A 20,656-nucleotide genomic window follows, 5' to 3' on the forward strand; every position below is an offset into this window, starting at 1 on the left:
GGCAGTGGCAGAGGTGGGTTGTTGGCTCCATCTGGTTAATGTGACAGGACTAGAAGCATCCTCAGCCTCCCCAGTGCCCCTTTTCCTGGGTGTCCCCCATCCTGTTGCATGGTTGGTGCAATGGGCTGCTGGGGCTTGGGAGCCCACCAAGAGAAGGATGCTCCCATCAAACAAAACCTTCCACCCTGATCATCCTGGAGGTCTTTTCCCACCTAAATGATTCTACTATTCTCTCTTGTCTCCAGGGGATGGCTGTAACCACCCTAAGCCCACTAGGCAGCAAGCTTGACAGCAGGCACTGGAACACCAAAACACAGGGATCAGCTGCTGTGCCCTAATGCCATCTTCCTGGCAATGGAAAGCCTGAGAAAAAGATGGATGAGCCAGGGGCGTTTAAGCAGACCCAGGTCTAATGCCATGCTGCCAGCTTGTCCTAGTTCTTACAGCAGCATCCCTCACAGAAGGCATGTGCCTCCCCCAAGCCCCCTCGGTGGTCTGTCAAAAAAAAAAGTCAGTACTTTTTCAGAAGGAAGCCTGTTCAGACTAGCTGCGGGCACTGCCCTAATTTCAGCACAGGAATTTCGGGCTGCCCTTGGCCCCTCCGGCCTCACACAAGGTGCCGGAGCAAAGAGGACACGGGAGCTGGGGGGAACAAGAAACAAGAGTACCCAACAGAGGGAGCCCCAGCTCCCTGCTTTGGGGCCCAGACCCCCCTTATCAGAGGCTGCTCCACTGTTCTCCCCCCAACCCAGCGCCTCGCAGGCTCCCACAGGGGACGGCACATGCGGGATGCTGCGCTGGGAGAGCGTCCTCTCCACGTGGTCCTGGGGACGTGGCGGGCGTGGGGAGGGGGATGCACGGGGCTCAGCGAGGCAGCCCAGCGCCTCTCCGTAGCGGGGCAAAGGCCTGCACGTACGGGCACCGCACGCTGTACCCGGCGGGGCGGGGCTGCTCGGCCACTCTCCCGTGACGTCCCTGGAAGCAGAGGGCGCCCCTTGCTGACATCACCGGCGGGAAACCTCCTCCGGGCCAGACCACTTCACGGTGGGGTAGGGGAGGCGGGAGCGGCCACGGGGCGTGTTCTTCCTACCGCAGCGTCCTGCGGTAGCAGAAGCCTCGGAACGGTCGGGGGAAGCGCCGCTCCGCCGCTCTCCGTGGGCGGGCTCGGTGTGCGGGCAGCGGTGCCGAGGGAGTTTGTACCTTGTGTCTCCCCCTCAAGTGCGGGTGGTAGTGCCCGATGTACGCGCTGCGCTGGGCGCCACCGCCTCTATAAGCGGCGCCGCCGGGCGGGCGTGGGAGTAGTTGCGCAACTGATCCCGCCCCATCGCAGCCGGTCCTGCTCCGTCCTGCCGGGAGCATGTACCAGAGCCCCGCGCGCTGCCTCTGCTCGGCGCTGCCCACTCTCTGCTGCGCTCCCGCCGCCGCCTCGGCCTCCCGCCTGCCGCTGTCGCGGCCCCGCTCCCACCCCGCCGCCGCGCGGGCAGCAGCGGGCGGCCCGCCCGCCCCGGGGGCGCCGCCCCGCACAGGTGGGTACTGACCGGGGAGAGTGCGGAGCCGCCCCGGGAACCGCGCGGGGTCACAACTGGGCGGCCCCGGTCACCGGGCGGCTGGTGCTGGGCTGCTGCTGTCGGAGCAGGATCAGGACTGTTCAGCCCGCATCAGCGTGTCCTTTGTCCCTTCGCCAGCCACCTCTTCGGGATTGGACCGGCTCTTGGGCTTTAAGGCAGCGGCCGTGGCGTTCGCCCACCCGCTGTGAGCGGGCAACATCCCGCAGCATCGCGACAGGCGCTGGCCGGACAGCCCGCCGGAACTTCAGGGGTTTCTGGCTCGGTGTCCTCCATCTGAGGGATAGGGCACCCTCTGCACCCACATGTAGGCTGGGTGCTTGGAGTAAACCAGGGTATCGGTGGGGTGACCTGTCTGGTGAGCCCGAGGGTCAGCGTCCACATGCCGCTGTCAGGAGCATGTTCTCGGATAGCTGAGCTGTCCTCTTTAGCGTTGCACTTTGTGTAGGATGAGCTTGGCTCACACTGGGGTCTTTTCACTCAAGACAGTGTGTGGGAACAGCCCAGGTTACTCTCCGGCAGGCAGCAGCAGCCACCAGGTCCTACTTGTCTATACCGTTAAATAATTACACCCCGTTCTTCATTCCCCACATGAGACTTGGAAAGTGCCCAGATGTCCTTGGGTGCTTGTGCGGACACTACCTTGGCATGTGCCCCGCACCCTGCCCTCTGACTGTGGCCAGACCCGGATCAGGGCAATGATGCACCCACCGGACTCCTGTGGTCAGATCCAGCCTTAAGCCATCTCTGTTGGCTCTGGCCATGGCTCAAGATGCTCACCCGGTGCCATTCCTTGTGAAACCTGAGGCAGGGCAGCAAAGTAGCAGCCCCATTGCTCCAGACTTGCTGGTGGGAGAGGTAATAAGCTTTATCATTGAATGGTTTGGGTTGGATGAGACCTTAAAGGTCCTCTGGTTCCAGTCTTCGCTCAGTGGGCAGGGACACCTCTCACTAGACCAGGTTGCCCAAAGTGCTATCCACCCTGCGCTTAGACACTTCCAGCTATAGAGCAGCCACAGCTTTTCTGGACGATATGTTTGAGGCTGTATTGCATACCTGGCATTCAGGAGATCCACTTTCCCCTACTGCCCTCAGCTGGGGTTGGGGTGAAGCGAGTTCATTCCCTGCTGTTGCTGTTACAGGAGGGGTGTAAAAGCCAGCATGGGGCAGGGTGCTTCCATTCCTCCTGTTGATGCCAGGCCAGGATGCCATATGGCAGGATTGAAGCTTCATGGCACTACAGGGAAGAGGAGCATATGCATCAGAGAGTTGGCAGAATTGAGCTCATGATTAATAAAGCACTCATGAGGATAAAGGTTTCCAGAGCTTGTGCCAAGTACTGATTCTCTATATTACTAGAGGCAGGATTTGAGGTTCCCTCTTCTTTCTGGTGTTGCCTGTTGAGAACAGGCAGCTTCTGCCTTGCTCTGACAAACTCTCATTGCTGTCCCAAAAAAAGTTGTAGGTGTAGTATGATACCTTGTAGCATAGAATTTGTCACATGGTGCCTGTCAAGTTGTTCCTAGAACTGCGGTTCCAGGGAGGCCATATCTAGCTGCTGCTGGCCCCTGGGGCCGTGGAGGCTGATGCAACTACCAGGCCAAACTGCAGGTATGGGCAGCCATTCACTGGGCCGGGAAAGCCCTGTGGTAAACAAGGTAGGGCTTCTAGCTGAAAGTGGTTCTGGGAGGTATAACCTGAAAGGAAGGGAAGTGAGAATGTTGTTCACCTTACCTGAAAGGTCAGGGTTCAATACCCTTCTGCAGCCCTCATCTCTGAAGCAAAGTCCTTAAAATAAAGTCTCTGATGGCTTGTTGCCTGAGATCCTAGAAGTTCATATCTTCTGTGCTGGATGATGCAAGAAACCTTCCAACTTTACACCCTGTTCTTAAATTTAATTCACAGTTTGAATTCTTCCCTTGCCCTTACTATGCTGAGGTACCACCCTTGCTGAGAGGAAGGAACTTTTTGATTTTAAGCACCTTGAATGGTAATTGCTGAGTTGATTGTTCCCTGTTATATCACACCAAGAGAATCACTTTCATGTTCACTATCCACTGCTTCAGTGCAAGCTCAGAAGTCTGCTTGTTCCTCTGCCTGCACCAGCACCACAGTGTCACAGCACTGGCAGCACACATTATCCCAGGAAGTTACAGGTTACTTAACTTGCACTGTAAGATTTTGAAGTGGTGACCTTGTATTGTACAGCTGGACTGCTGTGGACATGGTTCAACATTGCAGAAATAACAAAATGAATTTTGTGTTTGGAGTTTTCATATTCAGGTTGTTGGTCTGACCCCTATTCTGCAGAATACCTCAGTCTATGCTGTCATGATTTCAGCACTTTTGGGACAAAGAACTTATGCAGATCAGCAGTCATCTTAAGCTGGAATCATCCCAAGGAGCCCCCTTCCTTCAGCCAAGAGCTTTCAAGCCACCTATACCAGGACTGAAGTTGCTTAATTTACAGTCCAGACCCTCTTTCACACAATCTTCTCTGGTTCCTCAAAAGAAGACTGAAGCTCTTTTTCCTTCCTGACACATGACTGACTTTAAAAGCTGTCAGATCAGTTCTGGGCCGTAGCACAGGTTAGGCTATGCTTTATGCCCTATAAAGAGCTGGATACCCCAGGATCCCAGGGATGATGAGATTTAGACGATACTTTGGCTTTGTTTGCAGCTTGGCAGGTGGAGGCTGAACTTAGCCTTGATCCTGCTGTAACAGCTGTAAGCTGCTCAGGGCTTTGCCAGCAGGCCTTTGATTCCAGCTGTGTTACACCTACCTTGTCCCTTCAACATCATCCCTCTGACTCAGATCAAGCCACAAGCAGCCTAAGATCTTGATAATGGCTTCTTGGAGGGTAGTTATTTCCCAGTATTCCTTTGGAGAGCCCCACATGAGCCATGTGCATCCATGGCACGGCAGGGGCTGTACTCAGCTGTTGACAGCACCCCTGATGCAGCAGAAAACACTGTGTGCTTATCTGCAGTTGCAGTGCTTAGCTGTGGATTGTACCTACCCTAAAAATAGGTGAGTGGGTCCCTGTGGAGCTTCTATTAAAAGCTCAGTTGATTTCTTTGGGTTTCTGCATGGCTGCCTGGCAGTCCTGGTTGTGTGTAAACCGCACCCTTCTGTATCCAGCACAGAGTGTGCTTTCATTCCTGCTCGCTATCCTCTCACAGCTGTGTAAGGGTCCAGCTTAGGGATTTTGTGTTTTCCATCACTATTAAATGCCATTTCTTCTACTTCAGCAGTACTTGGCTTCTTGAGAAGAATTGTACACTGAGAAAGACTGCAGAAACTGAAACTGCACATAGCTTCCCTAGAAAGACATTCGTGTGTGTGAGTTCAAGACCGCCATCTCAGTTTGAGGAACTCCTAGTACTTTAAAACGATGGAGATGAGGAGAAACATCCTATATCTAATCTAAATTCCCACTTCACAGCTTTCTTAGAACTGTTCCATGGGCTTACACATACAAAACACACATTAAAGCAACTAGTTTTTAGTGTCTTTTAAAAGTATCTGTTTTCCTAAATACAAGGACGTGAGGCTTATACTGCAGAGTCTTTCTTTTCCTCCTGAGTATGTTTATTGAACTGTTAGGGTATCCATCTTCCTGCCTGCCCCTCTAGCCTGTCATTATTGTACATCTGTCACCAGCTCTTACAAGTGGTAGTGCTGTGTCCAATCTGAACGTGCAGGTGTGTTGGGTAGCTCCCCAAATCTGCTGCAAGATGCGAGCACAAGATGACAATTTCATCCTCTTCCTTTTTTAAGTAACTCAAATGTACAAATAAACTTACTTAAAAACCACTGTGGGCCAACACTGAAGTAGTGCAACACTGAAGTTCTTTTGCTTAAGATTCCCTTTGTAAAAGGCATTCGGAGTAAATAAGTAAGTTGAGACAGCAACAAAACTCAGTCAGCATTGCCTCAGCAAGTTGCTGTGGTGCAAGCACTGCCCATACTGCTTGTGTTTGAAGGAGCAAAGCCCTCTCCCTGAGAAATGGCTGGAGAGCTCTTGGGGCACGCACAGTGTAGAAATACCACAAACTGTGCATAAGCCAAAGGACAAAACAGAGCAGGGACACATGTGCATCTCCGTCCCCTGACATCTGTGACCCCATGTAGGATGGGGAGACCTCCCTGTAGGAGACGCAGGGCTGGGTGAGGGCCAGCTGCATTAGCAGGGAGAGCTGAGGACAGCAGCTTGTGTGCAGGTCATGTGGGTAAGATGGCCAAAGGAACAGGAGGTGGCTGGGGCCCAGGGAGGACTGCAGGGAGTGCTGGAAACTGCTGAGCTGGGGCACAACACAAAGGAGTGAGGAGAGGAAGGAAGGTGAGGAGAATGAACACAGGGATGTGAAGGGGAGCTAGAGACACCGCCTTGTCCACTCCACATCCTGAGATCTAAGCCAGCAGAAGCATCTGGCTGCTTCATGCTCATGACAACGTTACTGCTTTGGGGGTAAATGAAACTGTGATCAGAGATTCTGCCTAAATACTAACCTGATGGAATGAGTCACCCTGCTGGCTGTCCTGCAGGCCATAGTCTGCAGTCTGGAGGCATCCTAGATAGGCACAGGGTACCAGGCCATACAGAGTGCTATCTCCATCAGAAGCCAATGCTGCACATGAAGTAAGGAGCAGGCAGCATTTGTCCACTGCTGGGCTCTCTCCTATGTGAACAGAGAAAAAGTATGCTCTATTGTGTTTTCTACATGTGCAGAGTTAATCTTAGCCCTGCTATTCTGTCGGGGTCCCTTCCCCCCCTGCCATGTGGCCCTGGGAGAGGGGCCCTGGGGGAAGACATGGGGTTTCCCTGGCCCCTGGTCAGCCTCATTTCCCATTGGTTGTTTTGTGTTCCCCTGTGTGGGCAAGGACCCTCGGGTCCCGTGATTGCAGCAGTTCCTCAGCAGAGCCCCGGCCATGCGGCTGGAGAAATAAACATCTCTCTGAAACACCTATCAAGAATCGGTCCATATATATTTCTTTTCCATGGGCCTTGTTGTCTGATGCATGGGTTGCAGTATCCGCACTGTAACAAATGGTGGATAATGCGAGCAGAACGATCCCCGATCCCTAAGGACAGCAACTGATTTCTGAGTAAACTCTGGATTTCTCTTGTTTTTGTTTTGCTGTTCTATCTCTAAACTATGGAGGAACCGTGGAAAGACTTTTGGCTCTCAGAGCCGCATATGGACATTTATCTTAAACTTGAGAAGATTCTTGAACAACGATTTGTAAATTTTAGCTTAATTCAAGCTCAAAAGGAACTGAAACATTTCCTTTCATGGTTGTTTAAGAACTTTTTCTGCGTTTCTTGGGATTTAATTCTTACCAAAGACTTATGGAAGACTGTTTGGACACAGTTAATTTCTGAGTCAAAATATATGCCGATGGAAGAATATTTTCATGAATATTATTTAATTACTGAGACTGTTGAACAAAGCTGTGTCCTGGTGAAGGGAAGCCTGCCTCAGAGTCCGTGTGACCCAGGCCACGTGGACGTGGACTGAGAGCTCTGCAAGCAGCAGCAAGGCAGTTCCCGCGCACCGGCGGCGCAGCGTGAGCTGCAGTGTTGGCAGCAGAGTGAGGCGTGGCGGGAGCGGGGCTACCCGGTGCTGCCCGCCTGGCCCTGTGCAGCACGTGGTGGAGCGAGCCCCGTGAACGCCTGACCGAGAGGGGCGCCGTGCCGTTGGCTGCTGGTGGCGGTGGCGGCAGAGTGGAGCCACACCTAGCTGAGACGTGCGCTGGAGCAGGGCACAAGGGGGCCGTCGCTTGGGGGCCCGGCCAAGACGTGGGTGCGGCCCCAGGCAGCAGCAGCGCAGCTGAGAGCAGAGGCGGTGGCGGCGCACGGGGAGCTGAGCAGCGCAGCCTGGCCTGGCCTGCGCAGCCCCGAATGCGACCCCAGGAAGAGCGCGTGGGCACGAGCAGCCCCGACGGCCCCGGCAGCACTGACAACCCTGGCAATTCCAACACAGGAGTGAGCGAAAGAGAAAGCAGAAATGCAGCGAGACAGAAAACAGCAACCACTCAAAAAAAGGAAAAAATCACCATAGCTAAGGTTTTAGGAATAGTAAAATGGTATAATGTTAAACAAAATTATGGTTTTATAACAAGATGTGACAACCAAGAAGACATATTCGTTCATAGAACTGCTATTAAAAAGAATAACCCTGAAAAATACATCCCAAGTTTAGGAGATAGAGAAGTAGTAGAGTTCAAAATTGTGCAAGGTAGAAAAGGGTTACAAGCAGCAGAGGTCACTGGGCCTGATGGTGTTTCTGTGAAAGGCAGTATATATGCTAAAAATCGTAGTCATGTTAGACAATATTTCCATTATAAGCCCCCCCTACAGTCTCCCTTTCCTAATCCCACCTTTCCCTTTTATCCTATATCCTATTACCCCCAATATATTCCCAATCCATTTTTTCACCCATGGTTTCCCTCACAAAACCATGCCTTTGCCAGTTGTTTCCCCAAAAATCCTTTTCCAATGCCGAGTGGGAGATGAAGAGGGGGAGGGAAGAAATTAACTATTGTTGTTTAGAGTTCTAACAGGTACAAATGGAAGAAACCCTCTCCTGCCTCAGTTTCCCCACAAAGTATGCCTGGAGAGTCCTGTCTCCCTTTTGTCAGCCTTAAGATGTTCCAGAGAATCTGTTTGGACATTTAAAGACTCAGGAGGGTGGCTTGTTTTGTTTTGAAACTATTCTTGTTATGTTTATCCAGTTGTTTTCAATGTTAAGTTTTAAATCTCTTTTTGTTAAAAATAAACGGGTGAAATGTCGGGGTCCCTTCCCCCCCTGCCATGTGGTCCTGGGAGAGGGGCCCTGGGGGGAGACACGGGTTTTCCCTAGCCCCTGGTCAGCCTCGTTCCCCATTGGTTGTTTTTTGTTCCGCTGCGCGGGCAAGGACCCTCGGGTCTCGTGATTGCAGCAGTTCCTCAGCAGAGCTCTGGCCCTGCAACTGGAGAAATAAACATCTCTCTGAAACATCTGTCTAGAATCGGTCCATATATATTTCTTTTCCACGGGCCTCGTTTGATATGCGTGTTGCAGTATCCCCACTGTAACACTATTCTGGTTGAAAGACTTCTTTATTGCCTTAAGAAGACAGCAACATGATGTCTTAAACCAGGCTGTTTGCAGGCTGCAGCCCCTGATGACAGGCAGAACATGAGACTGAACAGGACTAACCCTATCTCTGCATCCTTCTTATTTTGTCTCAGACTCGGGAACAGGCTCCTGCACAAACCACCAATGGCTGCAACAAGGCACCCAAGTGATGAGAAGAGTTGTGGTGGACCAGCTCTAACACCTGTTTTTCCCTTGCAGTGTGTTCCATGGGAAACAGCACCAGCCGGCTCTACAGTGTGCTCGCCAAGACGCTGAGCAGTGGTGCCGTGTCCCAGCACCAGGACTGCCTGGAGCAGCTGGACTCAGCACGGCTGGATCCTTTAGACCCCAAGGATTTGCTGGAGGAATGTCAGATTGTTCTGCAGAAGCGGCCACCCCGGTTTCAGAGGAACTTCGTGAACCTGAAGAAAAATACTACCAGTAACCACCGCCCCATCCGGGTCATGCAGTGGAACATCCTCGCCCAAGGTAGGAGATGCTTGTGAGCTCAAGGTATGACCTTGAGACCAAATGCATCAATGAAAACCCTGGCAGAGCAAAGGGAGAGGAGCAAACTACATGAGATACATGAGACTGAGGGCCAGGGGGAATATTTTGAGCACTTGAAATAGTGGCTTTCCTTCTGTCCCATAGGAGAGAAAAAAAAGGTGTCTCCTCGCAACTCTGATGCCGAAGGTAGCCCTGAATTCCTATCCTAACTGAATACAGTGTATTCTAAAAGCTGTGACCCATCAGTTTTATAGATGGTTGTTAACCCCAGAGAAGACTCATCCTTTTCCTAAATTTTATTTGTAAAGTTTCTCTTCAGTTTCTGGTTACCTTATTGGTGAACTATCCAGAAATTCAGATCTGCTATGGGAATTCTCAATGCTTAAAAATAATTTTAACTGGTAGTTTTGAGTCAAGGCTGTAAATTGACTTGTGCAACAGCCTCAAAATCTTTTGGGGTGGGAAATTCCCTTCGTAGGGACTGCCTTACCTTTTGCAGTTAAGTCACTTTTAACCCACTTCCTTCTGTTTTGGCTTAAGCTGCAGCAGCCACATGTGGAAGTACTTGCCCTTGTGTAGTGGGCAGAGGGGGAGAAAACTTTTACTTGTATCTGTAAAAGGAACTTAATTTTTTTGGAGTGACTCCAGTGACTTGAGAAGGGGTTCTCACACCCATTGGTAAATCTGGTACCCTTAAAGTAACCAGCTACTCCTGAAAAACCCATGACCTGCATTTAAGCTGATAAAACCTAGAGGATGACAGGCTGTTTCAGCTATCAATAACTTTTGGGTTTTTTGTCCCTCCTCCCTGCTGATTCCAGCTCTTGGGGAAGGCAAAGACAACTTTGTTCAGTGCCCCATGGAAGCTCTGAAATGGGAGGAGAGGAAATGCCTCATCCTGGAGGAAATCCTTGCATACAAGCCCGACATCTTGTGCCTTCAGGAAGTTGACCACTACTTTGACACCTTTGAGCCACTCCTCAGCCGCCTGGGCTACCAGTGCACTTTCTTCCCAAAGCCGTGGTCACCGTGCCTGGATGTGGAGCACAACAATGGGCCAGATGGCTGCGCCATGTTCTTCCTCAAGGAGCGCTTTGAGCTCGTCAACAGTGCCAACATCCGGCTGACAGCCATGAAGCTGAAGACCAACCAGGTGGCCATCGCTCAGACGCTGAAGTGCCACGAAACTGGGAGACTCTTCTGCATCGCTGTCACCCACCTGAAAGCCCGCACGGGCTGGGAGAGGTTCCGCTCTGCTCAGGGCTGTGACCTCCTCCAGAACCTGAAAAATATCACCCAAGGAGCGAAGATCCCCCTGATTGTCTGTGGAGACTTCAATGCAGAGCCAACCGAGGAGGTCTACAGGGAGTTCTCCAACTCCAGCCTCAATTTAAACAGTGCATACAAGCTGCTGAGCCCTGATGGACAGTCGGAGCCCCCCTACACCACCTGGAAAATCCGGCCCTCTGGAGAGTGTCGGCACACACTGGATTATATCTGGTATTCCCAGCATGCCTTGAATGTGAATTCAGCCCTGGGCTTGCTGACTGAAGAGCAAATTGGGCCCAACAGGCTGCCCTCATTCAATTACCCTTCCGATCACCTGTCCCTCGTGTGTGACTTCAGTTTTAATCAAGACCCTGACAGACTGCTGTAACGTCTTGGAATGCCACCTGGTATTGCAGTGTCTGAACTCGCCAGTCTTTTATTTTAGAGAAAGCCCTTGAATCTGGATGCTATTGAAAGATGAGGAAATACTGTTGACTAACCATTAAGGCACTTGTTCGGAGTTAACACTTGCTGTTCAGCCCTCAATGTGCAGCCTTCGAGGGAGAAAGAAGCCAGTGTTCTCATCATGGTCTTGTTGCCATGTCAGGATTTGAAAACTAGAAGGCAAATGAGCTCTATCCTTTCGCTAAGCCCCCTGTTTAAGGATTTAATCCTCTAATGAATATGGAGGCCTTAGTATTTAAATCGAAACACTTTTGTTTGTAAAACAACTTGCCCTGACAGCATGCTAATTTTATTTCTTTCATGTTAAGCTTCTGCAAGTACCAAAGGTAGTGAGGTTTGATTACCCAGTAAGAGTCTCTTAAATCTTTTTCTGTTGCAAAATGAAGGAAGTTTAATGCAGTTTAGACAAAAAGCTAAGCTCATAGTAGTGTGATCTTGTCAGTTTTCTATGACCTGAGATGACAAATTCATTAGAAGTGTGAGGAAGGCCCCCTCCAGTAAGAGCAGGTGAGGAAACAGAGGCTATGACCTAGAGTAATACTGTCACTTTTCCAGAACTGTGTGCATGTGTCTGTCACACGCATACAGTCTATAGGCATGTACACAGTGACTGTACCTTCATCTTTTCTGTGCTTCGCTCTGGAGGACGCAGCTAACCAGGGACTACTTCTTCCTCTGCTTTGTGTATTATTTTTCTAAATGATTTAAATTTGTAGTCTTGTCAATCTTGCCATTTCAGTAAAGGGCCAATCTTAATGTTGAAAGATTTATCTATCTTCAGAATCTAAAGCTACACTGGAACGTGTTGTAATTTATTTATTGAGAGAAGTTGGTGATCCTGCATCTGATTGGAAATCGTACAGTGATAGTGTTCAGAGCCTCTTCCTGTGACCATCTGGGTTACATCAGAGGCGTGTTAGTATAGCAACTCCTGTGATGCTCACTGGTGACATAGGAATTGCATATATGGATTGTAAACATGCCGTTACGCTGGAAAATGATGTAGGAAGAAAGGAGGGAAGAGAGACAACAGTTGGAGTTGGACTGACATTTAGATAGTTGAGGAAGATATGGCAGGGCAAATAAAGCAGTATTTCCATGTGAAGTAGGGTGCATAGTAACTCTTAAATGTTCCAGGTTTTTATTAATAAAACACTTTGGAAAGAAGTATATCTCTGCTGCTGTCTTTCTCACTTCCCTGTTCCAAGTTCCTGTTGCCAAGGAGGTGACCTATCTCAATTAGTTTGAGCTTCAAGTTGGTGCTGATGCTTCCTCTTCCAGACCTCTTTTTCCCCACCCCTAACCCTAATGTCAGGGTGCCATGGCTGTTTTGCCTTCACAGCACACATTCTTCTCCAACTTGGAATGTCCAAATTTCACAAGTCTGTAGGGAAGGGCGTTACCCTTAGCTGTTAAGCTGCTCACTCTTATAGTTAAGAGAGGAAACCTACACTGAATTACTGTAAATATTCCCCTTTCCAACAGTTGTGGGGAGGTACAAACCTAGCTAGTCCTGCGTAGCAGGGTGCAAGAATTCCTCCCTGAGAGCTGCTAAGTGTGCCTGGGAAGTCTGGTCCCTCACAAGATGCAGCTGTATCTGCCACTTTCTTTTAAAACCGCATTTGAAGAGAAGAAATGCAGCAGGTATGAGCTTTACACAGCCCATATAGTACTGTGCTTGCATTGCTGAGAAGGGAAATACGGAGTCTGGTGACTGGAAGTCCCAAATTCCCCCACAGATACTCCTCATTAGGCAAACAAATGAAGTGCTGTTGCACAGCTGTAACACACTGCACATGTTCCTGACCCTTTCAGGATGAGGGCAATGGTCTACTTCCAAGCAGAGGCCCCTTTAACCAGCCTGGGATTTATGTGGATTTGACTTGCCCCAGACAGAAAGGATTTTACAATCAAGGAGACAATGGCCTTGGTGAATACTCCTACCAGGCACATGCAACAAGCCAGCACCTCCTTTGGCTGGAATTTCAGAAGGATCAAACTGTGTCCCTGGAAGCCGTAAGGGTGGCACTTCTGGGGGAGATTTTGGGCCAGAGATGCAACACTCCCAATACTCCACAAAAAGACTGAGCATTGCTCCCATGTTTCATACCAACTAGACACTGACAGCTTCCTTTTCATGGTGCTGGCTGCCCTCAGTTGTGCAGAGGGGATGAGATGCAGTGCTGCTCCTTTAGTAGTATTTTCTCCTAGGACCTTCCCTCAAGTGGTCTTGCAAGGAGGAGAAATAATGCCAAGTGCCCATTAATTAACGTCTGTAGTCATCTGCAGCTAAATACTTCTAAAATCAACACCACAATGTAGACCTATAAGACGGTACCTTTAATAAGTCAAATCCTTGCTCATTTACCACAAAAAGATACACCAGAAGCTGGAGTTTCCATCCAGACTCCTTTTGGCAGTTTCTGGAAGAAACTATACTTGTGGTAGAAAGCCCTAAACTGAGAGCCAAGATCACATCTGTATTTAAGAACAAACTAAACCATAACCAAAAACTCCATCATTCCCACTAAAAAGCCCATGATTTCATTTCACTTTTGTATAAGCAGCTCCATTTTCCTCAGGCCAGTCAAGGTGTCCATCAGTGCAGCACCTTTCCCACTGCCAGAGCATAGAGCCACAGGCCCAATTATGGAAGGCTCTTTACCAGCAGGAACCAAACTATCACAGCTGCAGAATTCCCATTGTCACTTTCACAGTGGAGTATTTGGTATCTTATGATTCTTAAGACATTTTAGTTCATACCCTTGCCTGCAACACTATCGTACAAAAGAAACCAAACTGTTGAGAAAGAGCATGATTTGTATGATACTGCCATCACTGCAGAACCCCTTCTGAAGTGGAAAGGGCTGGGATTCTTCTTTCATCCTGGACATTTATGATAGATGTTCACTGCTTCATCTCCTTAAAGGGTAATTTTGAAGGCAAGGAGGGGTGGAATAACTGAAAAGGCTTGGGACTCTTCCCATCTCCAGGCAATTCTTAATACTGTCATACTCAGAAAATCCCTGCTACAGCCCAACGGTGAACCCTTTCTGCTGTATTTTAATAAAAGGTAGACAGCCCACAGAAACTAAGTGGTAAGTTCTCAGGCAGCTTCACCCTTTTATTCCAGTACATGCCATAATTTATTTTGCAGACAGACTCTTTTGGAAAACTGAAATGGATTATTGCTCTTACTTTGTTTTATACAGCAAGAGGCAAGCCTGCAGCACTGAAATACTTCTGCCAGCTATAAATATCAGTACACTAAATATTTTTCAGAAGAAGCAGAAAGGGTTTTTTTTCCCTATGTAGCAGTATGACTCATAGTAAAAATGTCTTCCAAGCTCTTCTTATGGCTGTACGCCTTATAAGCACATTAAGGCTAAAAAAAGTCTCCACAGATCCCTTGTTTTCATCTTGAATACAGGCTGCTTTAGCTTTAGCAGTGACACTTCCCTCATTCTCAAGCAAGCTGCAGGAAGAACTGACCCATTTGTTTTAATTTGCTGAAAGGCAAAAGTTGTTGCAAGCTTATTTAAAACACTATCTCTTGTGGAGAACAATTAGATTCCAAGTACATAGTGTCACTTGGATCTTCTTAATAAGCTTAACACCTGCTATTTGAACTGTCTCTACAAGGCAGAATTGCACTTAGCTTGTTCTGGCAGTAACAATCTTCATATGCAGCCAAGATCCCTGCTGGACATGTGCTGAGTATGAACTGAGGCTTCAGGCACCTCTCCATTTTCTCAACTCCTGACTGCCCCTGGCTCACTCATCCCCGATCACCTCAGGTGTAATTCTCCAAAGCCCTAAAGTTGATGAGATCAATTAGCAGAGCATCCCAAGAGCTCAGCCTTCCTTTCAGCATGCTTTACCCAGAGAACTTGAGTTGTGTCAAGGCCCAGAACCCTTCACTAGGAAAGATGTGCAAGAGAGAGCTAACAAAAACAATGGTCTCTGGAATGGGATTCCCCTTTCAACTCTTCTTATTTTTGGTACTCGGACATTTACTCTGAGTTGCAACTCACAGTTAAGATTTTTTTCCCCTGTGGATTACATAGCATCACCCTTTTCATTCTGTAACTTAAAACAGTGGATTTGAAAAGTAAAAATATTTGTATTTATCTGCAAAATTAGTGATACCATGACTGTATATGTCTCAATGCCTTCTGTATAAAGCTTCACACTTCACACGTTTCATTCCACCCACACATCTAAGAGTTACTGCTTGCCAAGGATGAGTTGAGCCTGGACTTTTCTACATGAGCCACCAGCTTCAGATGTAAAAGGGAGTCCTGCTTTCACACATATATAAAACAGGTTCTTCAATGGGATTGCAAAAGTCTGGCAGTATAGCTAGATACTAACTGTTGAAATATTCTAGTGTCCCTTTCATCTGTGTCAGATGTTACAAACCTGACCAAAGCTCCCTCATCCCAAGGCCACATCCTCCAATACCACCAGTAAACACATACTAATTTACACAATCAGGTTAAGTTCCCTTTCCATTTCAGTTACAGCACATCCTCACACAGATTGAGATTCTCACAGCACTTCATGAAGTCCTGGTAAATATCCTCTGGCAGCCAGTATTATGTGCCACTCACTGGTGGCCAGGGGAGAGAGCCAAAGGACCATCACCAGTTCCGTGGCAAGATGCAGCACTGGCATCTCAGAGCTGGCTACGAGCTGACTACCCCACTAGTAGCGGAGATGTGTGCACCTTCATTCCTCTAGTCTTTGCTATTACATAATGAAGTCTTGGCATTAAGAGAAGGTTATCAGGTGGAGATCCTTATCTAATTCCAGGAAGACAGTTTGTCCCCCTTTGACTTCCAATGCATCTAAATTAGGTGTTGGAAAGGTCTTAATTACAAATACTCAACATAGATATTTCATGCTCTGAGATACAGCATCTCTTTCAGATACAATCACATAATAGCCATTTAGAAAAGGATTTCTTACAGACTGGACTTAAAAATGTAGGTTTAAAAACACTTGTTTCTCTCTTCTTGTCTGACTCAGATTTGTTTCACCTGCCTCTCTTTACACTGCTCCATTTCTCTTTACCCAGAACATTAATGCCTCCCAGACTGCCAAATTAATTGAGTGATTGCCCAGCTTCCCCTACTTCCCTTTCCTACATCTTTCTTAGAAAAAAAGTCCTCTTCTTTCTCCGTTTCCTTGCATGAAGGGCCTTTGTCCTCTACCCCATGCCAGAAACACAGTTCATGTGTAGGAACCTTTGATTCTTTGGGTTGCTGCAAGTGGAAGGGATTGCTGCCTTATACACAATCTTTTATCTGCTTCAGCTTTATTTTATTTTTAAACTCCACTTCCCGGCTTACGAGTATGAAAAAGAATACTTTTTCCAGAAGCCTTTCATAGTCCCCCACATCCTGGCCTGGCTGTATGGAGCTATTTCCACATTTCTTACCAGTTGAAGGGAAGAATAGGCCTTGATGCTGGGACTCTACAAGTAACTTGATTCTCAGCATGTAAGTATTTAAATCTGGTGTCTTTTAGCATTATGGAAGACCTCAGTTCCAGACATCTGTTAAAATTGCTCCTCCAGGCATGAAGTACTTAGATATCATTTAGACTTCAATAATTTCAAGATATCCAAGTTCCTGCCCTGAAGACTTTCCAGGGCATATCACTAGGAACTGGGGGTCCACTGGGCACCTGACTACCCACAGCCTGATGTGCCAGTGTGGTCCCTGTGAAAACAAGGTAAGCTACATTTCAAGCCATGCACATGGACTGGGAATATGGAGCTAATATCTGGTGTAGCTGGAGGAGCAGCTAGGTAGTTCAAAGAGCTCATATGTATGCTCACCATGCTGAAAAAGTGGAAGAACTAGACTCCTGTCAGAAGCTACCTCACCAGCTACAGCAAGCTTCACAGGTATTTAAACAACTGAGTGAGCGAGCTGGTCAGCCCTTTGAAGCAGTGAGGAGTTCCAAAATTTCACACTGTATCATCTATATTAGAATGAATGCCTGGAAGATTTCAAATAAAAAAAAGAAGGTTAACAGGTTAGCAGAAAGGAAGAAGGAAAAAATAAAAAGCAGACCAAACACCATTAAATTTTCTTTCTGTATTTCAGTAAAACCTACTTGAATACACTTTTGAAACAAGAGTACAACAAAATAGAATATACTTCAAATGTTGAATATACAAACTATTATAGTTCGTTCTGAACACTGGTACTTCCCTCTTAACTTCAACTAAAAAAAAATGTACAGGTTTAGAACTACCTGACAAAAGCTCATGCTGGGTGTGACCTTTGAAGTGAGAGTAGAGCTGAAACTGAAATGTATGCACAGATGTCAAGGCTAAGTGAGAGACACAGGCATGGTACAGCAGAAGGCAGAAAAGCTGCTGCTACTTTGTCCACGATTAAGAAATTTAGACAGACTTTTAACTACCATACAAAATATGTTACATGTCATTCTATAACAATACTGTGCTAGGTACAAGGTCTTTAAAAAATTTGTTTTAATAAAAAAGCTTTACACAAACAAGCCATTAGCTTATTTCAAGAAAGATAACTGAAAATCAGTCTAAGGCTTTCAATTTGAACCTGCTTAAGCTGTATGATACAAAAATCCCTCTAGGCCTCTGTCTTCTTTTAGAAGTTCTTTAATCTCCTTTATTTCACTTCCTACAATACCTAGTAGCATAGTTTTTCACATAGCACCAGTTGAGTACTGTGGGCACACAGTAGTAATCGCTGGTATGCAGAAAAAATACATCAAATTTGCCATTTGTGTAACAATGAAAACTAAAAACCAAGGCAAACCTCTCACACAGCTCTCTCTTAGTGTTTCAGGTCTTAGTGTAACTTGGTAACCAGTAGCGTAGTGAAATTGTTTGGTCCCTTTTCAGCCCCTCTTTCCTTCTCCATAGGTTCAGCTGTTTCCGAACTGGAAGAGGCAGTTTTTAACTGCATAACAGTGTGGTTTAATTCCCACTGAAACACAGGAAAATAATTTTTTTTCCAGTAAGTCTTCAACATATGCATGTTTATTAACATTCCAAAACTCTCCTATATGACTTGGTGATGGCCATCTACATCCCTCCCCCAGTTATGTCAGTATATTCAAAACCGTAACAGTCAGAAGTCCATGCTGGAAGAAACCTATTCTTCATTTCTCGCATGTGATGATTCCTTCTGTTTTCATTGTTACAGGAAGGGCAATAGCTGAGGGTGTGCTAACTACTACTACGTGGGTCACAGTCTTGCTTCCATCTGCTGGCTTCTCTTCTTTTACCAGCTGCAGTGTTTTCACTTCACATTCCTGTTTTGAAGCTGCTGTGTCTGATTTAACTTCTGGACCTTTGAGAACTGCACTAATCACCCTGGGAGGAGTCTGGCCAGAGGTCTGCTGAGCAGGCATCGATAGTCTCATTACTGGTGTCCCATGAGCTATGGAGACTGGGGTTAGTGCTCTAACAGCCAGTGGGGCTCCCACAATGTTGATACTTCCTGACCCAGACAGGCCTGTTTTTGTTTGCAACTGACACTGTGTGAGTTGTGTGGCAGGGATTGTGATGATTTTGGCAGGCTGCATTGTGATTTTGTCTCCATTTTCAGCAGAGGCTGGCATCACAGTAGGGATTGTCTGGATTACTACCTTTGGAGTTGTTGCTGTGGTTGGATTTGTGTTGGTTATTAATGGTGACCCTGCATTTACTGACTGCACTGCCACCGTTGAGATTTTCTGTCCCAGAGAGGTCATGACAACGGGCACTTGCATTGCCACACGAACAGTCCTACAAAATAAACGTGTGTGTTTAGGCCAAAACACAGGGCATCCTTACAGATGACAAGGACAGACAATTCTAAGAGAGACAGATTTTTAGCTGGTTCTGAAAAAAAACTAAACCAAACCATATCACAACAAAAAAATGAAAAAGCCAAACCAGCAAGCAAAGAACCCACCCCCAAACCTTTTGCACATCTAGCAATAGGACTTTGGAAATTTAACAGCCCCATTAACACAAACCTGGGAGCTGTTGTTGCTGGGACAGTAGCAGTGGTAGTAGAAGGACGAGATGAGGATGTGTCATGAGCTGATGAGGCAATATTCACAACTCTGGTGACTGCTTTTTCTGTTCTGGTACAGCTTAACTGAGAGGAATTTTTTCCTCCACGCGCAGAGGGTGCTGCTTTTAAAAGGTTTTCTGCAGATAAAGACACTCTTTCCAGGGACTTTTCATCTGTAGATATTGACAAATCCTCATTGCAGGACTCACTTTTGTCATCATCTATGACAACTATATTTTTTGGCATCTCCTTAAACTGATATACAAGCCTCTGTCCCTCAACTTTTGCCAGGATTCCTCTTTGATAGTAGTATCTGCAAGGAAAGTACAATTAAGTAGTAAGCACCATAGTGACAGATTTTAAAGAAAATCTCAGTCTGTGCTAACAAGAAAACCTGAAGTAATCACAGTAAAATCTATGACAAAAGGAGGTATGGAAAGAAGCTGTGAGAACACACACTGGCAAAGGATCTGAGGGATCTGCCTGAAAAAAATCTGACCTTTCAAATATATACTTCAGGAATTAAAATTGCAAATTTACTGGTAACATAAAAAGTTATAGGGACTGCAAGACTGAAGGCTAAATCTGCGGGAGGGTAAAGTTTTTAAAATTTCGGAACGGTTATATTTCTATGGGCAAAATTAAGAATCAGATTTTAAACTGTAGTAGGTAACTTCAGAATCTAAGAATTTTTACCTCAGAGCTCTTCCCATAGTCTCATAGTTCATGTCAGGTTTGTTTTTGTGTTTTCCCCAGAGTCTGGAGACAGCTTTTGAATCCACAAGTTTAAAGATTCCCTTCTCTCTCTGAGTCCATTTAATATATCGAGGACATGTATTTTTGTCCTGAAGAAGGTCCAAAAGGAACTCCCATAAGTACGTTGTATTTCCTATAATCAGAAAGCATTCACGTGTTAGAAAAAACCACTTTTAAAGATAACAGAAAGTTCTCCATATTTAGGTGACTCTGCATGACCTGCGTTACAAGCAATATTACACAGAGGATGTAACCAGCATATATTCATTCATTCTGTTAAGTTTATTGACATTTCCATAAATATTTACATTCTGAAAGGAGTTGATCCAAGTGATCTGCTATACAGCCTGTTCAACACCCACTCTTCAGTTCTTGAAAAGAAGTATGGGAGGGTGTTCCAAGTCAGTACCTATCTATTCAGCAGGATGAGCACTCAGAATTTTCTTCTCATATTTGATTAAACAGGGCATGAAAATGCCATTGTATTTTATGACACTGAAGGACAGGAGAATATAAATACGTAATTTTAAAAAGGCATACAACCTGCAGCAACAAACCATCTCAACTGTGGTTAAGTTTGTCCAGCATCTGGGGCTCTCACACTAACTGGTGACAGCCCCATGTTCTGACCCTTCCCAAATATGTTGTGGAGTGACCAACATCCTTCCAGGTACAAAGCCAGTCCAACTTCTTGAACAAGGCAGAAATCCCACGTACCTTTCTGTAATTAGGGGGTTATAAAATGAAGTCAGGCTAAAGAATTTAATGCACTTGTCAGGTATTCAAGAGGTGTACCATCTTCACTGGAGAATCCCCAAGAAGGGGTTTGTGACAGTGACTATCAGGATGCCACAGAATGTAACACAGGGTCTGTCTGCATTCTGACCAGACCATGTGCATCTAGGA

General features: G+C 46.8%; 2 protein-coding genes across 5 annotated transcripts in view; one reads left to right on the plus strand and one right to left on the minus strand.

Annotated features, from left to right (window-relative positions):
* Nucleotides 1-1,319: 1,319 nt before the first annotated feature.
* On the plus strand, nucleotides 1,320-12,104 carry NOCT (nocturnin). The gene is made up of 3 exons (XM_069012681.1): nucleotides 1,320-1,526; nucleotides 8,910-9,179; nucleotides 10,022-12,104. Exons 1-3 carry the CDS (start codon nucleotides 1,358-1,360, stop codon nucleotides 10,855-10,857), a joined length of 1,275 nt encoding a protein of 424 aa, XP_068868782.1. The 5' UTR covers nucleotides 1,320-1,357; the 3' UTR covers nucleotides 10,858-12,104.
* Nucleotides 12,105-17,026: 4,922 nt separating this feature from the next.
* Nucleotides 17,027-20,656, minus strand: part of ELF2 (E74 like ETS transcription factor 2) — a 37,009-nt gene continuing 33,379 nt past the window's right edge. For all 4 annotated transcript variants that reach the window (XM_069012682.1, XM_069012683.1, XM_069012685.1 and 1 more), the window contains 3 exons: nucleotides 19,691-19,883; nucleotides 18,954-19,307; nucleotides 17,027-18,720 (listed from right to left, as the gene is read on the minus strand). In XM_069012682.1, the coding sequence (XP_068868783.1) occupies nucleotides 18,093-18,720; nucleotides 18,954-19,307; nucleotides 19,691-19,883 (1,175 nt within the window). In that variant the 3' untranslated portion in view covers nucleotides 17,027-18,092. The remainder of the gene's footprint in view (nucleotides 18,721-18,953; nucleotides 19,308-19,690; nucleotides 19,884-20,656) is intronic.

The sequence above is a fragment of the Aphelocoma coerulescens genome, chromosome 4 (genome assembly GCF_041296385.1).
Source record: "Aphelocoma coerulescens isolate FSJ_1873_10779 chromosome 4, UR_Acoe_1.0, whole genome shotgun sequence".
Classification (NCBI taxonomy): Eukaryota; Metazoa; Chordata; class Aves; order Passeriformes; family Corvidae; genus Aphelocoma; species Aphelocoma coerulescens.

Coding starts and splice junctions, on each gene's coding strand:
- NOCT (XM_069012681.1), top strand. CDS start 1,358: ATGTACCAGAGCCCCGCGCGCTGCCTCTGCTCGGCGCTGCCCACTCTC. Junction 1,527..8,909: donor GGGGGCGCCGCCCCGCACAG/GTGGGTACTGAC, acceptor TTTCCCTTGCAG/TGTGTTCCATGGGAAACAGC. Junction 9,180..10,021: donor GTGGAACATCCTCGCCCAAG/GTAGGAGATGCT, acceptor TGCTGATTCCAG/CTCTTGGGGAAGGCAAAGAC.